Here is a 12,570-nt window from a genome sequence, read left to right as displayed (position 1 = left end):
TTTCGTCTCATTTTGCTCATTTTGTTCTTTTTATGACTGATTAGCATCATTAATGGGCGGCAGCTTGCAGGTGGAACCAAGCATGATTCTGTGAAATCAAAAGCAGAAATGCATTTGGCATCTTTACCGTATGAACAAGCCCAGAGGCTGCATACACGTCCACATTTGAAAAAAAAAAACTTCATTTCTGTGACTTTTCTCCTCCCGCTGCTTCCCTTTCAAAGCAGAGGAAGAGGAAGAGAAAACACCTCTCTGCTTGTCTGTCTATAGCTAATTGTGATCAAACAAGCAGCAGGTGTCCCACACAATGACTTCATATGTGTGCATGAGTCACAACATAAGCATTCATTGTGCTCAGCCAATCAAGACAATAGTGGTGGAATCATCTATTCTAAAATATCAACTTCATATTTTTGTATAACTAACAGACAACAATTCTATTGAAGTTTTTTTTTTTTTTTTAGGATATCTGCCTCATGGTTTTGAGGTTCTGCATTTGAATCTCGACTCAAGTGGAAATGGAATTTTCTGCCCGTGCTTGTGTGAGTTTTGTAGGAGTTTCCTCCCACATTACAAAAACATGCATGTGAGCTCCATTGAAGACTCTCAGTTGTTAATAGGAATGAATGTGAGTGCGAATGGTTGTTTGTCTCAAAAATAGATGGATGGAAATGACCAGTACGGGTTCTCCATTTTTGTTTGGAAAATAATAATAATAATAAAAATTAAACATACAATAAAAAAATTAATTAAAAAATAATATTAATAATAATAATAATTATTATTATTATTTATGGTTTCCAGTTAAAGCAAACTATTTTTATTTTACCCAGACTACTCCCTCTCCCCTCAAAAAAACTTTCTTCAATAAAACAGTAAAAAAAATTCACGAACTATAAATTACAGTGAAATGGTAAGTATTATAAAGTAAAGTAATTAAAGCATCAATTAACGAGAAATCATGGACACAGACATGTTGGAGGCCGTGTGACAATGATGAGTGTGGTGACATAAATACGCTTGCCCTTGTGATTGGTTTCAATGGAGATGCAATAACATATTTATGGTGAAATATTTGAATGTTTTTTCATAGGAGTAGTTTGGTTTTGCTGGGTGAGGAAACGCAACATCGAGCGATTGATAATAGGTAGTTAGTTTTAGTTTTCTTTCTTTTCTTTTTTGTTGTTGTATATAGTTTAATTAAGTCCATCCAATTGTATAGCTAATTCACTACAGACGTTACAGTTGAACGTTAGACTAACCCTAACCCTAACCCTAACCCTAACCCTAAGTAAAATAAATAAATAAATAAAACTACTGAGAAATTAGGATATAAAATCAAGTTACCCAAATGTAATTTGTGGTCTTCCATCAGTTGTGGACCCTTGCAATGGATACAAAGTGAATTGAGGCCTAATAGGACGGGAAATATGTTAATTAAGTCTTCAATACTGACTTACAAAATGTATCATCTTGAGTTTATATTCAAATGTTTATACAGTTATGTTGAGAATAATAGCAACATCTATGAGTAAAACTCAAAATCCTCTTTATAATAATATAAGAATATGCATTGGAAACACTGTATATTTCAAATACCACAAAAATGAAGTCAAATCCTTCAAAAATTAAGATTTTGCCTTTCCAATTGTGTAACTGTTGTTTCAGAGAATCACGTCACTGAACTTTTGTTGCAGCACAGGACAGGATTGTAAAAAAAAAATAAAAAAATCTTCCTTATTGAAATTCTCGGAGGAGATGCTACAAGCAGTATGAAGGGAAACCGGTCATATGTTTAATCGATGCCAAACAACAATGGTTCCATCATGTCTACGGTCAGCATACTTTACATTCCAGGTAACCAACCTTTTCTCATCAGATGAAATGCAGAAGAGCAGCTTCTCTTTTCCGCACACTGTCGACCACTGTGCCCCACAAGGTGAAACTGCAAACAGTTTGAGGAAGTTCTCACATCCTCCTTTCCTTTCCTCACCTACACGTTTCAATCCCAACTGCTGGCTTGGAGAGAAACCACATTGGAGAACATGTTTTTTTTTTTCTCTCCTTAGTGCAGCATCACGACTTCTAAACAGTACCTGAATCTCTGAGTGTATACATGCGGCTGACTAAACTATTATGTAGAACTGCCTCAAGCTGTATTCACCCATTTCCTTTGATTTGCGTCCCGCGCAGGTAGCTTCCTGTTTTTGGCGCTCGGCATGCAAGCGAGAGGGTGCTAACAGTCTTCCATGTTTTGTTTAACGAAAGCGTCCCCACCCCTGATTCAACCTGTCACCTCCATTGACACGCAGCCAAGGAGCTGCTGCATTGTATATTTATAGCCGAGGGCCAGCCGACTTCCAGTGCTTGATGGCTCACTGAGTCGGTGACCCCACTGTGCAGAAACAGAAAACAGGACAGGTGTAATAAGATAATAGAGTACAAAGTCACATGATAAAACAATTGTCATATGCTGACAATATTTAGAAAGACATCCAAACATAACAGTGAGCTTTGCACTGTATTTTCTAGTCTAGTCTTTTCTTCATGCATGTAGCGCCCTCTATTGACATTTAATTGATTCCACTGGAATCAATAATCAATCAATCAATCCATCAATCTATCTAATTAAATAATAATAATAATAATAATAATAGTAATACGAACTACACAAACAGCATGTGATTTATTTGTATTTATTTATATTAAAAATTGGTTTGTATTGTTATTTCGTCAAGTGTATTTTTTTACCCATCGCGTGCGTTTATCAATGTATTACTGTTTTGGCTATGAACATTTTTAATTTGTATTTTTTAGGTAATTTAATTTAATTCCGCACAAAAAAAAGTGTGTTATATACTTGCGCTGTAGCTGTTAGTGTATAATTATGTGCACGCTTAACTAGAATTCTCTTAGATAGTCTTCAAAACGAACGTGAATGATTCTTTTCAGAAAGGAGTACATTTAGGTTTAAACCGGAAGTCGCATTCCTTCTTGCACCCCTCCGCTCCAATTGACAAGTGGTATCGTCCAAAGATGGCAGCCTCCGTCTGGAGACGCTGTATGACTGCTGCTGTCAAAGTTCAACGTTTATCTCCGTCTGTGTCAAGTGAGTTTTCGTCCGAGTGGCTTTAACACACTGATGTTTTATGTGTTTAGTTCGTATTAATGTGTGCATTGGAATTTTGTCGTACGTTTGACGATGGATCAACAAGAGCGAAATGTCCGCTACTCATGTTGTTAGCTAATTGCAGCTGACAGCATCTCCAGTCCCTCTTTTTGTCGTTGAAGATGTAGCAAAGGTGGTCTTTTCAACTCTGTGTTAAGAATAATGCAATGTACGTGTGTATTTGCAGCCAGAAGATGGTTACTTTCAGCAGCATATTCGGACGCCACGTTGTGGGAAGCAAGAGAAAAAGACCCTCAGAATTTGGGTAAAAACACATGTTATAAATATCTAAATGAGTTCCCTGATTCAATAACTATGCATGTGTGATGCATATTAAGCCCATGAGGTGACTGTTATGCCAAGCAGTCAAGTCCTTTCGGAATATTGTTATCACATCTTAACAATGTCATAAGTTTAATGTCTTACCGTAATTATTCCCATGTTTGTATTTACAATATTCACTTTTTGGCTCCAGATTGAAATTTCTATGTCGCTTACTGACAGGTCTTAATGTGCACATGATGCAAAGACAGATAATTTACTTGGCTGCTGGTGTCAATGTTGAATTAGCTCATGGAATAGAACAAAACTTTATATTTCATTTGCCTGCCCAAAGTCAGCTGGGATAGGCTTTAAAAGCAGTATAGAAGACGGATGGATGGATTTTTGAAAAGATTAAATGAATTAAATTGAAAAATGATTAAATTACAATGAAGTTGGACAGGTTAGAGGTCACAGACTGTAATGGTGGAAAAAACGTTTTAAATGATTTGGTCTCATATTCTATATCACAAAATCCTGGTATTCGAACAGGGGTGTGCAAATTTCTTATGTCCATTGTTTATACTGTACTGCAATGGAATAAGCCAAGCTATCACATTTGTAGTATGGTTTTGCAGGATGTGTAAAGACCACAAGGTGGCAGTGTAGCTCCACTTTTGCCATTGTGCATGTTAGGATGGACTCTCAATTATATAACAACAAAAAGGATGATACATTTATATTTTGGCTTGTCAGTTAAGCTAGTTTTAGAAGTCTAACAAGCTCAGCTACTATTTGACAGAAAGTGTTAAAACCCAACAATATTAATTTGTACTTTTATTTTAAAAAAACAACATTGAAGCTTTGCTGGCCAGCAACATGGACAGGACATATGAGAAGAATCTTCCTGTTAGCTCACTGACTGTGTCACAGGTGAGTTTTGACATTATGATGATTGAAGTTATCATTTGCTTGGCTTTCATTGGCTTAATTTGTGTGTGTTTCCCCCCCCCCCCCCCCAGTTTGTGGACAACATATCATCTCGAGAGGAGGTGGATCAAGCCGAGTACTACCTTTACAAGTCAGTCAAATCTGCTGCTGTCGAGCTCACAGCTGTGCTTTTGCAAGCTTTTTTTTTTCCTGTGTTTTCCTGGAATGTATTGTCTGTTTGCTTTGTCTGTTTTGCTTTATGCTCGCTCACATGCTTTGCTTTGTTCCCACCTTTTCCTGTTTAGCCCTTCCACTGGAAATCTGATTACAACTTTTAGGACGCTTCACGATCGTTCACATGTTCTGCTCACATGCGTTCTGATGAACAACGGGCTGAAATAAACAACTAAATAATATTTTTAAATACCGAGATGGTTGTGTAAATACCACATTTTGTTAGTTCACAGAATTACGCTAAAACTACTCATCTGATTTCCATAAAGCTTCTTGAAAGCTTAGCACAGGCCTGTAATGCTGAATACTTTCCAGTTCCTGTATTTTGTGTTCACTTTTGCATATATTACAAGATGTAATTTAAAGTAAAGAGAATGCCCTCAGTGGCATGGTAGACTCATGGTTAACAAGCCGCAACGTCAGGAAATTGTGGGTTTAAGTCACCGAAGACTCAAAATTTTCTATTAGTGTAAATATGAGTGTGAATTGTTGTTTGTCTATGTGATGGTGACTTTTGGCTGCAAACAAGCAAACCTAATGAGGACCAGCACTATTGAGAATTATCCAAAAAAAAAAAAGTTAAATAATTACAATAATAGCTGCTTGTTTCTCAAATAATTAAAAATGGAGTACTAATTCAAGTGAACCCCCAGCCTCCATTTTGTCACCTCATGCTTGTTTTTGTCTCAGTAAATTATATTTATTAAACTGAAAATGGCAATACACAAGAAATAATATATAGTATTCCTGATAGCTGTTTATTAATACATTTATTGAGCAGCATAAATTGTAGGAAAGAAATTCAAGAATGATGTATCTGTGAAGATGTACAAATCAATAGGTGCCTTGGCAGAGGTCTACTGATTCCTGTTTGCACTAGATACACATTCAGCTATTTATATGGGTCTATTGTGTATGTCAATGGGAGGATATAAAATGTTTTAGTTGATTTCATTCTTGCTTGTGAAATCACATACTTTATTCTGTATCATATTTATCATCATACTGTACTTAATGATAAAAAAAAAAAAGATTAAAAAAAGAAACTTGTTTTGTCGCCGTCTAGGTTCCGTCACAGTCCAAATTGTTGGTACCTTCGAGACTGGACTATTCACAGTTGGGTCAGGCAGTGTCTGAAATACGGCGCCAGAGACAAGGCCCTGCACACGCTTCAAAACAAGGTACGTGCTAAACAAAGTGCAGAAGTTAGCCACGTACATAACATGTCATAATAAAATATTAGAATTTCTCAGTAAGATACAGCAAGCGCTATAATAAACACATTGCTAAATCAAATATTAAATACAGTGTTATATTTTCGTCAAATTAGTTGATGTCATTAAGTGTAATATTTTGTGGAGGGGAAAAAAAATGAGGACCAAAGTGTGTTTCTTGTAGGTCCAGTATGGAATCTTTCCTGACAACTTCACCTTCAACCTGCTCATTGATTCCTACCTGAGGGACGAGGACTTCAAGAGTAAGCCCTTGTTGAGTTTGAATTTGGAGAAATGCGCAAAAGTATTGGGACACCTGTACACCTCTCCAAAACGTTTCCTATAAAGTTGTCCAAAAAGGCTTGGTAAAGTGCATAATGCAGGACTAATATAGTTTGTGTATACTGTATTTCATTAATTAAGCTTTTTATTTTATTTAAAAAAAAAAAAGTTTATTAACTGCCCTTACAATAACACATTTTTTTGTTTGTATTTTCGCTCATTCAATTATGAACTGTGAATGGCAAAATACAAACACAATCAACCAAATGTGACCCTTGACCTCAAACGCTTGCCCACTTCTTGGGTTGAGGCCTACAATGTTTGCAATTGTTGTGCCGAATCATTCCAGGCGCGTCGTCCGTGGTGGGCGAGGTGATGCTCCAGGAGGCCTTTGACCTTCCGTCCACGCAGATCCTCTCTCTGTACACTCTGGCCAGTTACCTAGCAACCCGACCTCAACTCACCGTGAGTGCGCGCAAACACCGAAGCCGCGCTTCCAAAATTGGGGTCTCTTCTCAAAAGTGACGTCAGACGTGTACTCAGGTGTCGCAGGAGCGAGCGCTGGGGGCGTCGCTGCTCATCTGCGGCCTCAGGCAAGACAGCAGCGTAGGCGTCACCGCTCGCTTCCTGGGAAACGTTCTGCTCGGTAAGCATGAGGGAGGAGCTTAAGCTTCAGATGTACTTGCAGGTGGCAGTTTCTTACACGTACATGTAAAAAAAAAAAAAAAAAAAAAAGAGGCATTGTTATCCTCGCGTCAAAAGGGATTTGTGGCCAAATGGCTCTTTTGAGTATTTAAGGTTTCGGACCCCTTCACTATACAGTGTATTGTTGTGTTTTCCCAGGCAAGGTGGAGATGCAGAAGGGCATCCACGCTGTGTTTAAAGGCATGCCCCTCTTCTGGGAGCGAGGATATATGAGTCGAGCACTGGCTGTCATGGACGGTGTTGCTGCCTCCGCCGGTGACGTCAAACTGGCCAAAGACTCCGTAAGGACTTAACATGTTTCAAGCACAGCCTTAAAATCAGTCACACACTCTTCTTGCAGTTCAACTAAATGGCTTTCATGCATAAAAGAAGTATAGTAGGCATTTTTTTAAATGTCAAAAACCGTTTCCAGGTCTCTTTCTGACATTTTTTGTACTTAAAATCAGTGGTTCTTAACCTTGCTGGAGGTGCTGAACCCCATCAGTTTCCCATGTGCATTCACCGAACCCTTCCTTTTTGAAAAATAAATATGTAATCAATAGGGGTGTCAAAATTAGTGCCTTAATTTTGAGTTCATTTAAAGTTCCTTTAATGCCACTCATTTTTTTTAACGCATGATGAATGACCACCCCTTACTTAGAAAGCCTGTACTGGGGGAATTCCAGTCGCAACGTAGCAGACACGTCCATCTCAAAATTTATCAGTAATAATAATGCATATATTTGTGGAGACTGGGGTCAAGTTGTATTTTACAATTTTAAAAATTTGCAGAATTTCACAAGTTACTTCATGTTAAAGATTAGATAGCTCTTAATATGAAAAGAAAAATCCACTGAGCTGCCACCAATGTCTTACAAATGCAATTATGCCATCTAGTGGCAGATAATGACAAACACAAACCAATATCACACTCAATTTTTACAATATATCTTTTTATTTTTACCCAATTTTATGAATTATGAAATGACTGAATCAATGACTAAAAGGTGCAGCTATATTTCTACTAGTTCATTTTTTTTCTACTTTATGGTTAAGTGCATGAAAAAATATTCTATTGTACATTTAGAACAGATATAAAATTTGCGATTAATCATGAGTTAACTATTGAAGTCATGCGATTAATTACAATTAAAAAATGTAATTGCCTGACACCCCTAGTAGAAGAATGATCAATGACCAGGAATGAGTGTGAAACCAGTCCACCAATCAGGAGCAGGGGTTCGCACAGCAGCATTTGATTTGAGTCTCCGCCCATAAATGTCCCGGACAGGCCAAAACATCTGTTTGCCACACTCCAGTTATGATGATCAGTTATCATTCCAAAAAATATGGATCCTCATAAGACCGTGTTGCAGACACGCACAAGACACATCTTTTATAAAGACCACATTTTAAATAAGGATATTTAGTTTTGACTGAATTGTGTTATATTAAAGCCATTTGAGGGTGTGACATTTTTCAAAACTCAACCCAGCATTGAAAGACTGCTAAAGTAGGACATCTGGGGTCGCCATAGCAACAACAGAGTTGCCATTCATTATAATACGAGTCAGTGTATTTATCAGTATTATAAATGACTTGCTGTTATCTTAGGTCAGATTTTCCCCACAATGCCCTCTAAAGCTCTTGTTCTCTTTCCATACAACATCCTCATCTGGTGAGGAACACAACACAGACACTGTTTATCAACCCAGACGGAAAACACACACACACTGTCATATTTTCATTATCACACAGTCGGGTCCAGTTTGATCATTCAGCCTTATTCTAACAAGATCTTGAAGAGGGCGCACGGCGTGTCTGTAAGCATCCCAGACTTAATCGGCCAAACACGCCGTGACAGATAATAACGGCGAGCGTGCACGTAAGCACCACAGGACGTATCATATTGACATGACGTCCCGGCGCCTCGGGTCAGCGATAAGCTTGCATTAAGACGTTTAGGTCACCTGACAAATATCACACGCGGCCAGCTGCATCTTATTATACATTAGTGTGTTATAAAACAAATGATTGTGTTGATTTCAGTTGGCTTTTCTGGAGGACGTGCTACACGAGCTGTCGTCCACCTCGTCCGACTCGTCCGATTCATCTGGCGACGAGTCGGCAGGGGGGGGAGAAGGAAAAGAAGAAGTTGATGAAGATGACCAGGCGGAGAGGGAAAAGCTTTCTGAATATGACAGCAAATTCAAGGTGGGATGGAGTTGTTGTTTAAAGGAGTCATAAGAAAGTGAGCCTGTTAAGTTTTCCCAACACATCTAGTGACTCGGTTTCCGCCCTCAAAAAAATGACCAGGAACAACTCTGGAAAATTTGTTGTGGTGTTATTGGAGATACTCACCACTCCAACTGCAGATGAATAGCACACATATGAAGCCATCGGATGCTAATGGTGTTAGCACTGTCCGTGCTAACACTGCAGCTCTGCTTACCTTTTGGCTTCCACATAATGGCCTGTAGTCCAGCGGCGACAACCATATTGGAAATGGAAGGAAGTGATCCGGAGGTGACCTGATTTCGACAGGAAGTGGCCCGGGAAGTGGCCTTTTTGTTGTCATTTTGCTTTCTTTATTAATTCAAACTCCGACATCCAATTCAAACTGAGCACAAAAACCAGAACGGTGCTGAAAAAAGAAAACACACTAAACGTACAAAACAAAACAAAAACAAAAAAGTCTAATCAGAATTTTTATTTTTTTTAAATACGGACAAGGCTTGCTTCGTCTTAACCCTCCTCAATTTCCTTCCTAACCCTTTAATTTCCTTACAATAAATCAAAAACGAAGGTCAGCATTTCGGAAGTGGCCTAAAATCAATAGCGAGTGACCTGATTTCAACAGGAATTGACCCGGAAGTAACCTGATTTCAACAGGAAGTGACCTGGAAGTGACCTGATTTCAACAGGAAGTAACCCGGTAGTTTTTGTTTTTAGTTTTTGCTTTCTTTATTAATTCAATCTCTAACATCCAATTCAAACTGAGCACACAAACCAGAACGGTGCTGAAAAAAGAAAACACACTAAACAAACAAACATAAAAAAAAAAAGTCTAATCAGAATGTATTGTTATTTTTTTTAATTAAATACGGACAAGGCTTGCTTCGTCTTAACCCTCCTCAATTTCCTTCCTAACCCTTCAATTTCCTTACAATAAATCAAAAAACGAAGGTCAACATTTCGGAAGTGGCTTAGAATCAACAGCGAGTGACCTGATTTCAACAGGAATTGACCTGGAAGTGACCTGATTTCAACAGGAAGTGACCTGGAAGTGGCCTAAGATTTCAACAGGAAGTAACCCGGTAGTTTTTGTTTTTAGTTTTTGCTTTCTTTATTAATTCAAACTCCAACATCCAATTCAAACTGAGCACACAAGTGATAAGGTTTCAACAGGAAGTGACCCAGAAGTAGCCTAAAATCAACAGGAAGTGACCTGTTTCAACAAGAAATGACCCAGAAGCGGCCTAAAAACTAGCGACCAGAGGGTGCTAGAACTGCACAAATGGAAATCAACCTGACTTTTTTAACAGATGTGCTGCTTTTAATATTGTGACATGGCGACGGTGATATGGTCGCCGTTTTAATATCGCGATATCATGATATCGCCGTTATCATTACAGCCCATAATGGTTTCTATGTAGCCATATACGAAATGTTACTGAAATCCAGCCTAATGCATTTCTGTCTTTCCAGGCGATGGTCAGCCAGCTGGAAAGTCAGGGCAAAGTCGACGCGTCCGACTTCCGGACATTGGCGACCGGTCTGGCCCAACAACTGCTGCCCTCAGTGGAGAGACCGGACCTGGATCAGTACGAGACTGCGCTGCGGGCGTGGGAGGCCGAGAGGAGGCAGCTGATCCAGAGGGAGCGGGAGACCAGGAGGAAGGCCGAAGAGGAGAAGCGGGAGCGACTCGCTGCCAAGGCGGCGATGCAGCAGCAGGCTTAAAGGTTCGACACTGCTGCTTTCACTTATTGGGTGTTAATAATGTACATGTTTTTTTTTATCCTTTGGGCTACGTCCAAAATTAAAATCAAATGAAATGACTGGCTTGAGTTGTGTAAGTCTTGTCGCCATGAGAACTCGAGAGGGGAATGTTGGGATCACATCCTTCCATTCCTTTTCCTGTTCTTGCGTCTTGGGGAGTTTTTCTCACAGGGGTAAAGAAAGGGTTATTGCGCTGAAGAATTTGCTGATAACTAATCTGGAGAAAAGCAAAGGAATTCAGTTACGAGCGTTAAACACAATGAATGCATTATATGGTCCTGAGGTTTGTGTTATGTTTTGGAGAAAAGCCGACGCTGCCCATATCAAACATCAAGCGCTTGACTTCATGCGTAATACTGTTTAGATGTGGACGGATAATAAATCCCCCGAGAAGCGGGTATCGGGGGTGGGATAGAAAACGTTGTGCAATGATGTTGACTTACTGTAAAGGGCACAACAAGCGTGAATCCAACACATTTGCCATTTTATCGCTTAGATCCGATACAAGTCAATCTTGTTCACATTTTTGTCCTCGAGTCAACTTGGTTCATATCGAGTTGTTTTTTGTTTTGTTTTTTAGATAGCAGCCATCACTTGGATGATTTTTGCTTTGACTTGCAAGCAAAAAATTCATTCAGATATGAACACTGCATGGTGGCAGTTAACGCAACAAGCAGCAGTTAAGCACTTAGTAATGATAGACCGATATGTTTTTTTTTTCAAGGCCGATACCGATTATTAGTTGTCGAGGAAACCGATATTTCAAGCCGATATTCATTTGTAGTAAAAGAAAAAAAAAGTGTAAAAAAAAAAAAGTACTAATTTCCAACATATAAAGAATTGACAGCTTTGTTTAAAATGATAACAAAAATTGCAGGGAGCTTCCAGGGTTTGTTAAGCTAAATTAAAAACTAAGCAAAATAGTTCCCTAAAGTTTTCGACTGTAAAAGTTTTCTAAAATTTCTACATAATTTATTTTATGTTAATTAATTAATTTATTAATTTTATTTTATTTAAAAAAAAAAAAATGTGTAGGGAGTTCCCAGTGTCAGCATCATTTTTTATTTTTTTTTATGAAGTGAAAATTTAAATAAATCAATAAACGAAAAGTTTGTCTGACAAAAATGCATGCGAATGTAGCGAATTTGGCGTTTTCGTCGAGGTTCGAAAAAGGTTTCAAAAGATCTTCACAGACAGTGAAAAATCATATGTTCGAAATGTCTTTACGACAAGTAAAAACGGTCTGTGAGCATCTTACAAATCCCGATGAAAACCCTAAATTCGCTACGTTCACAAGCATTCACCACTCAGCGAGATATCAGCTTTATCGGCCTTCAGATTCGTAAAATGTGCCGAGGCAGATATTTGCCAAAATGCCAAATTCGGCACCGATAATCGGTCTATCCCTAGCAGATAGTGAACGATTCTTCAATAACTTTGTGTATGTACTGTTTGTGTATACAGTATATAGAGTTTAGCTTCTTGCTGTTCATCAAAGCGAATGTTTTTATCAGTGCAGCTTGGAAAGTTGCCCCGTGCTACTGTGAGACATTCACCACTACAGGAAATCACATTGCCGTCTGACAGCTGCTTACAGATATTAACCAGAGAACCGCTATGTCCTTATCACAGCATTTTTTTAATTTTTTTTTTTTTTTTTTTTACTTTTGAGGACAAATGTTCTGTTCTGTTCATGGGACATTCTAACCACCAATGTACTCACTTACATGCACTTTTATTGCCACACAAACACAAAAGTTCCTCATCAGGGCTTTTTGGATTTGCAAAATGTGGTTT

The 12,570-nt window shown here is 38.5% G+C and overlaps 1 protein-coding gene across 1 annotated transcript; it reads left to right on the top strand.

Annotated features, from left to right (window-relative positions):
• Window positions 1-2,979: 2,979 nt before the first annotated feature.
• mrps27 (mitochondrial ribosomal protein S27) lies at window positions 2,980-10,833 on the top strand. The gene is made up of 11 exons (XM_077561562.1): window positions 2,980-3,109; window positions 3,357-3,434; window positions 4,293-4,363; window positions 4,453-4,511; window positions 5,661-5,775; window positions 5,993-6,071; window positions 6,440-6,555; window positions 6,634-6,736; window positions 6,934-7,076; window positions 8,824-8,988; window positions 10,483-10,833. Exons 1-11 carry the CDS (start codon window positions 3,037-3,039, stop codon window positions 10,732-10,734), a joined length of 1,254 nt encoding a protein of 417 aa, XP_077417688.1. The 5' UTR covers window positions 2,980-3,036; the 3' UTR covers window positions 10,735-10,833.
• The last annotated feature ends 1,737 nt before the right edge of the window (window positions 10,834-12,570 follow it).

This window comes from Vanacampus margaritifer, chromosome 3 (assembly GCF_051991255.1).
Source record: "Vanacampus margaritifer isolate UIUO_Vmar chromosome 3, RoL_Vmar_1.0, whole genome shotgun sequence".
Lineage (NCBI taxonomy): Eukaryota > Metazoa > Chordata > Actinopteri > Syngnathiformes > Syngnathidae > Vanacampus > Vanacampus margaritifer.
This window is presented reverse-complemented; position numbering and strand designations above follow the sequence as displayed.

Coding starts and splice junctions, on each gene's coding strand:
- mrps27 (XM_077561562.1), top strand. CDS start 3,037: ATGGCAGCCTCCGTCTGGAGACGCTGTATGACTGCTGCTGTCAAAGTT. Junction 4,512..5,660: donor GCCGAGTACTACCTTTACAA/GTCAGTCAAATC, acceptor GTCGCCGTCTAG/GTTCCGTCACAGTCCAAATT. Junction 8,989..10,482: donor AATATGACAGCAAATTCAAG/GTGGGATGGAGT, acceptor CTGTCTTTCCAG/GCGATGGTCAGCCAGCTGGA.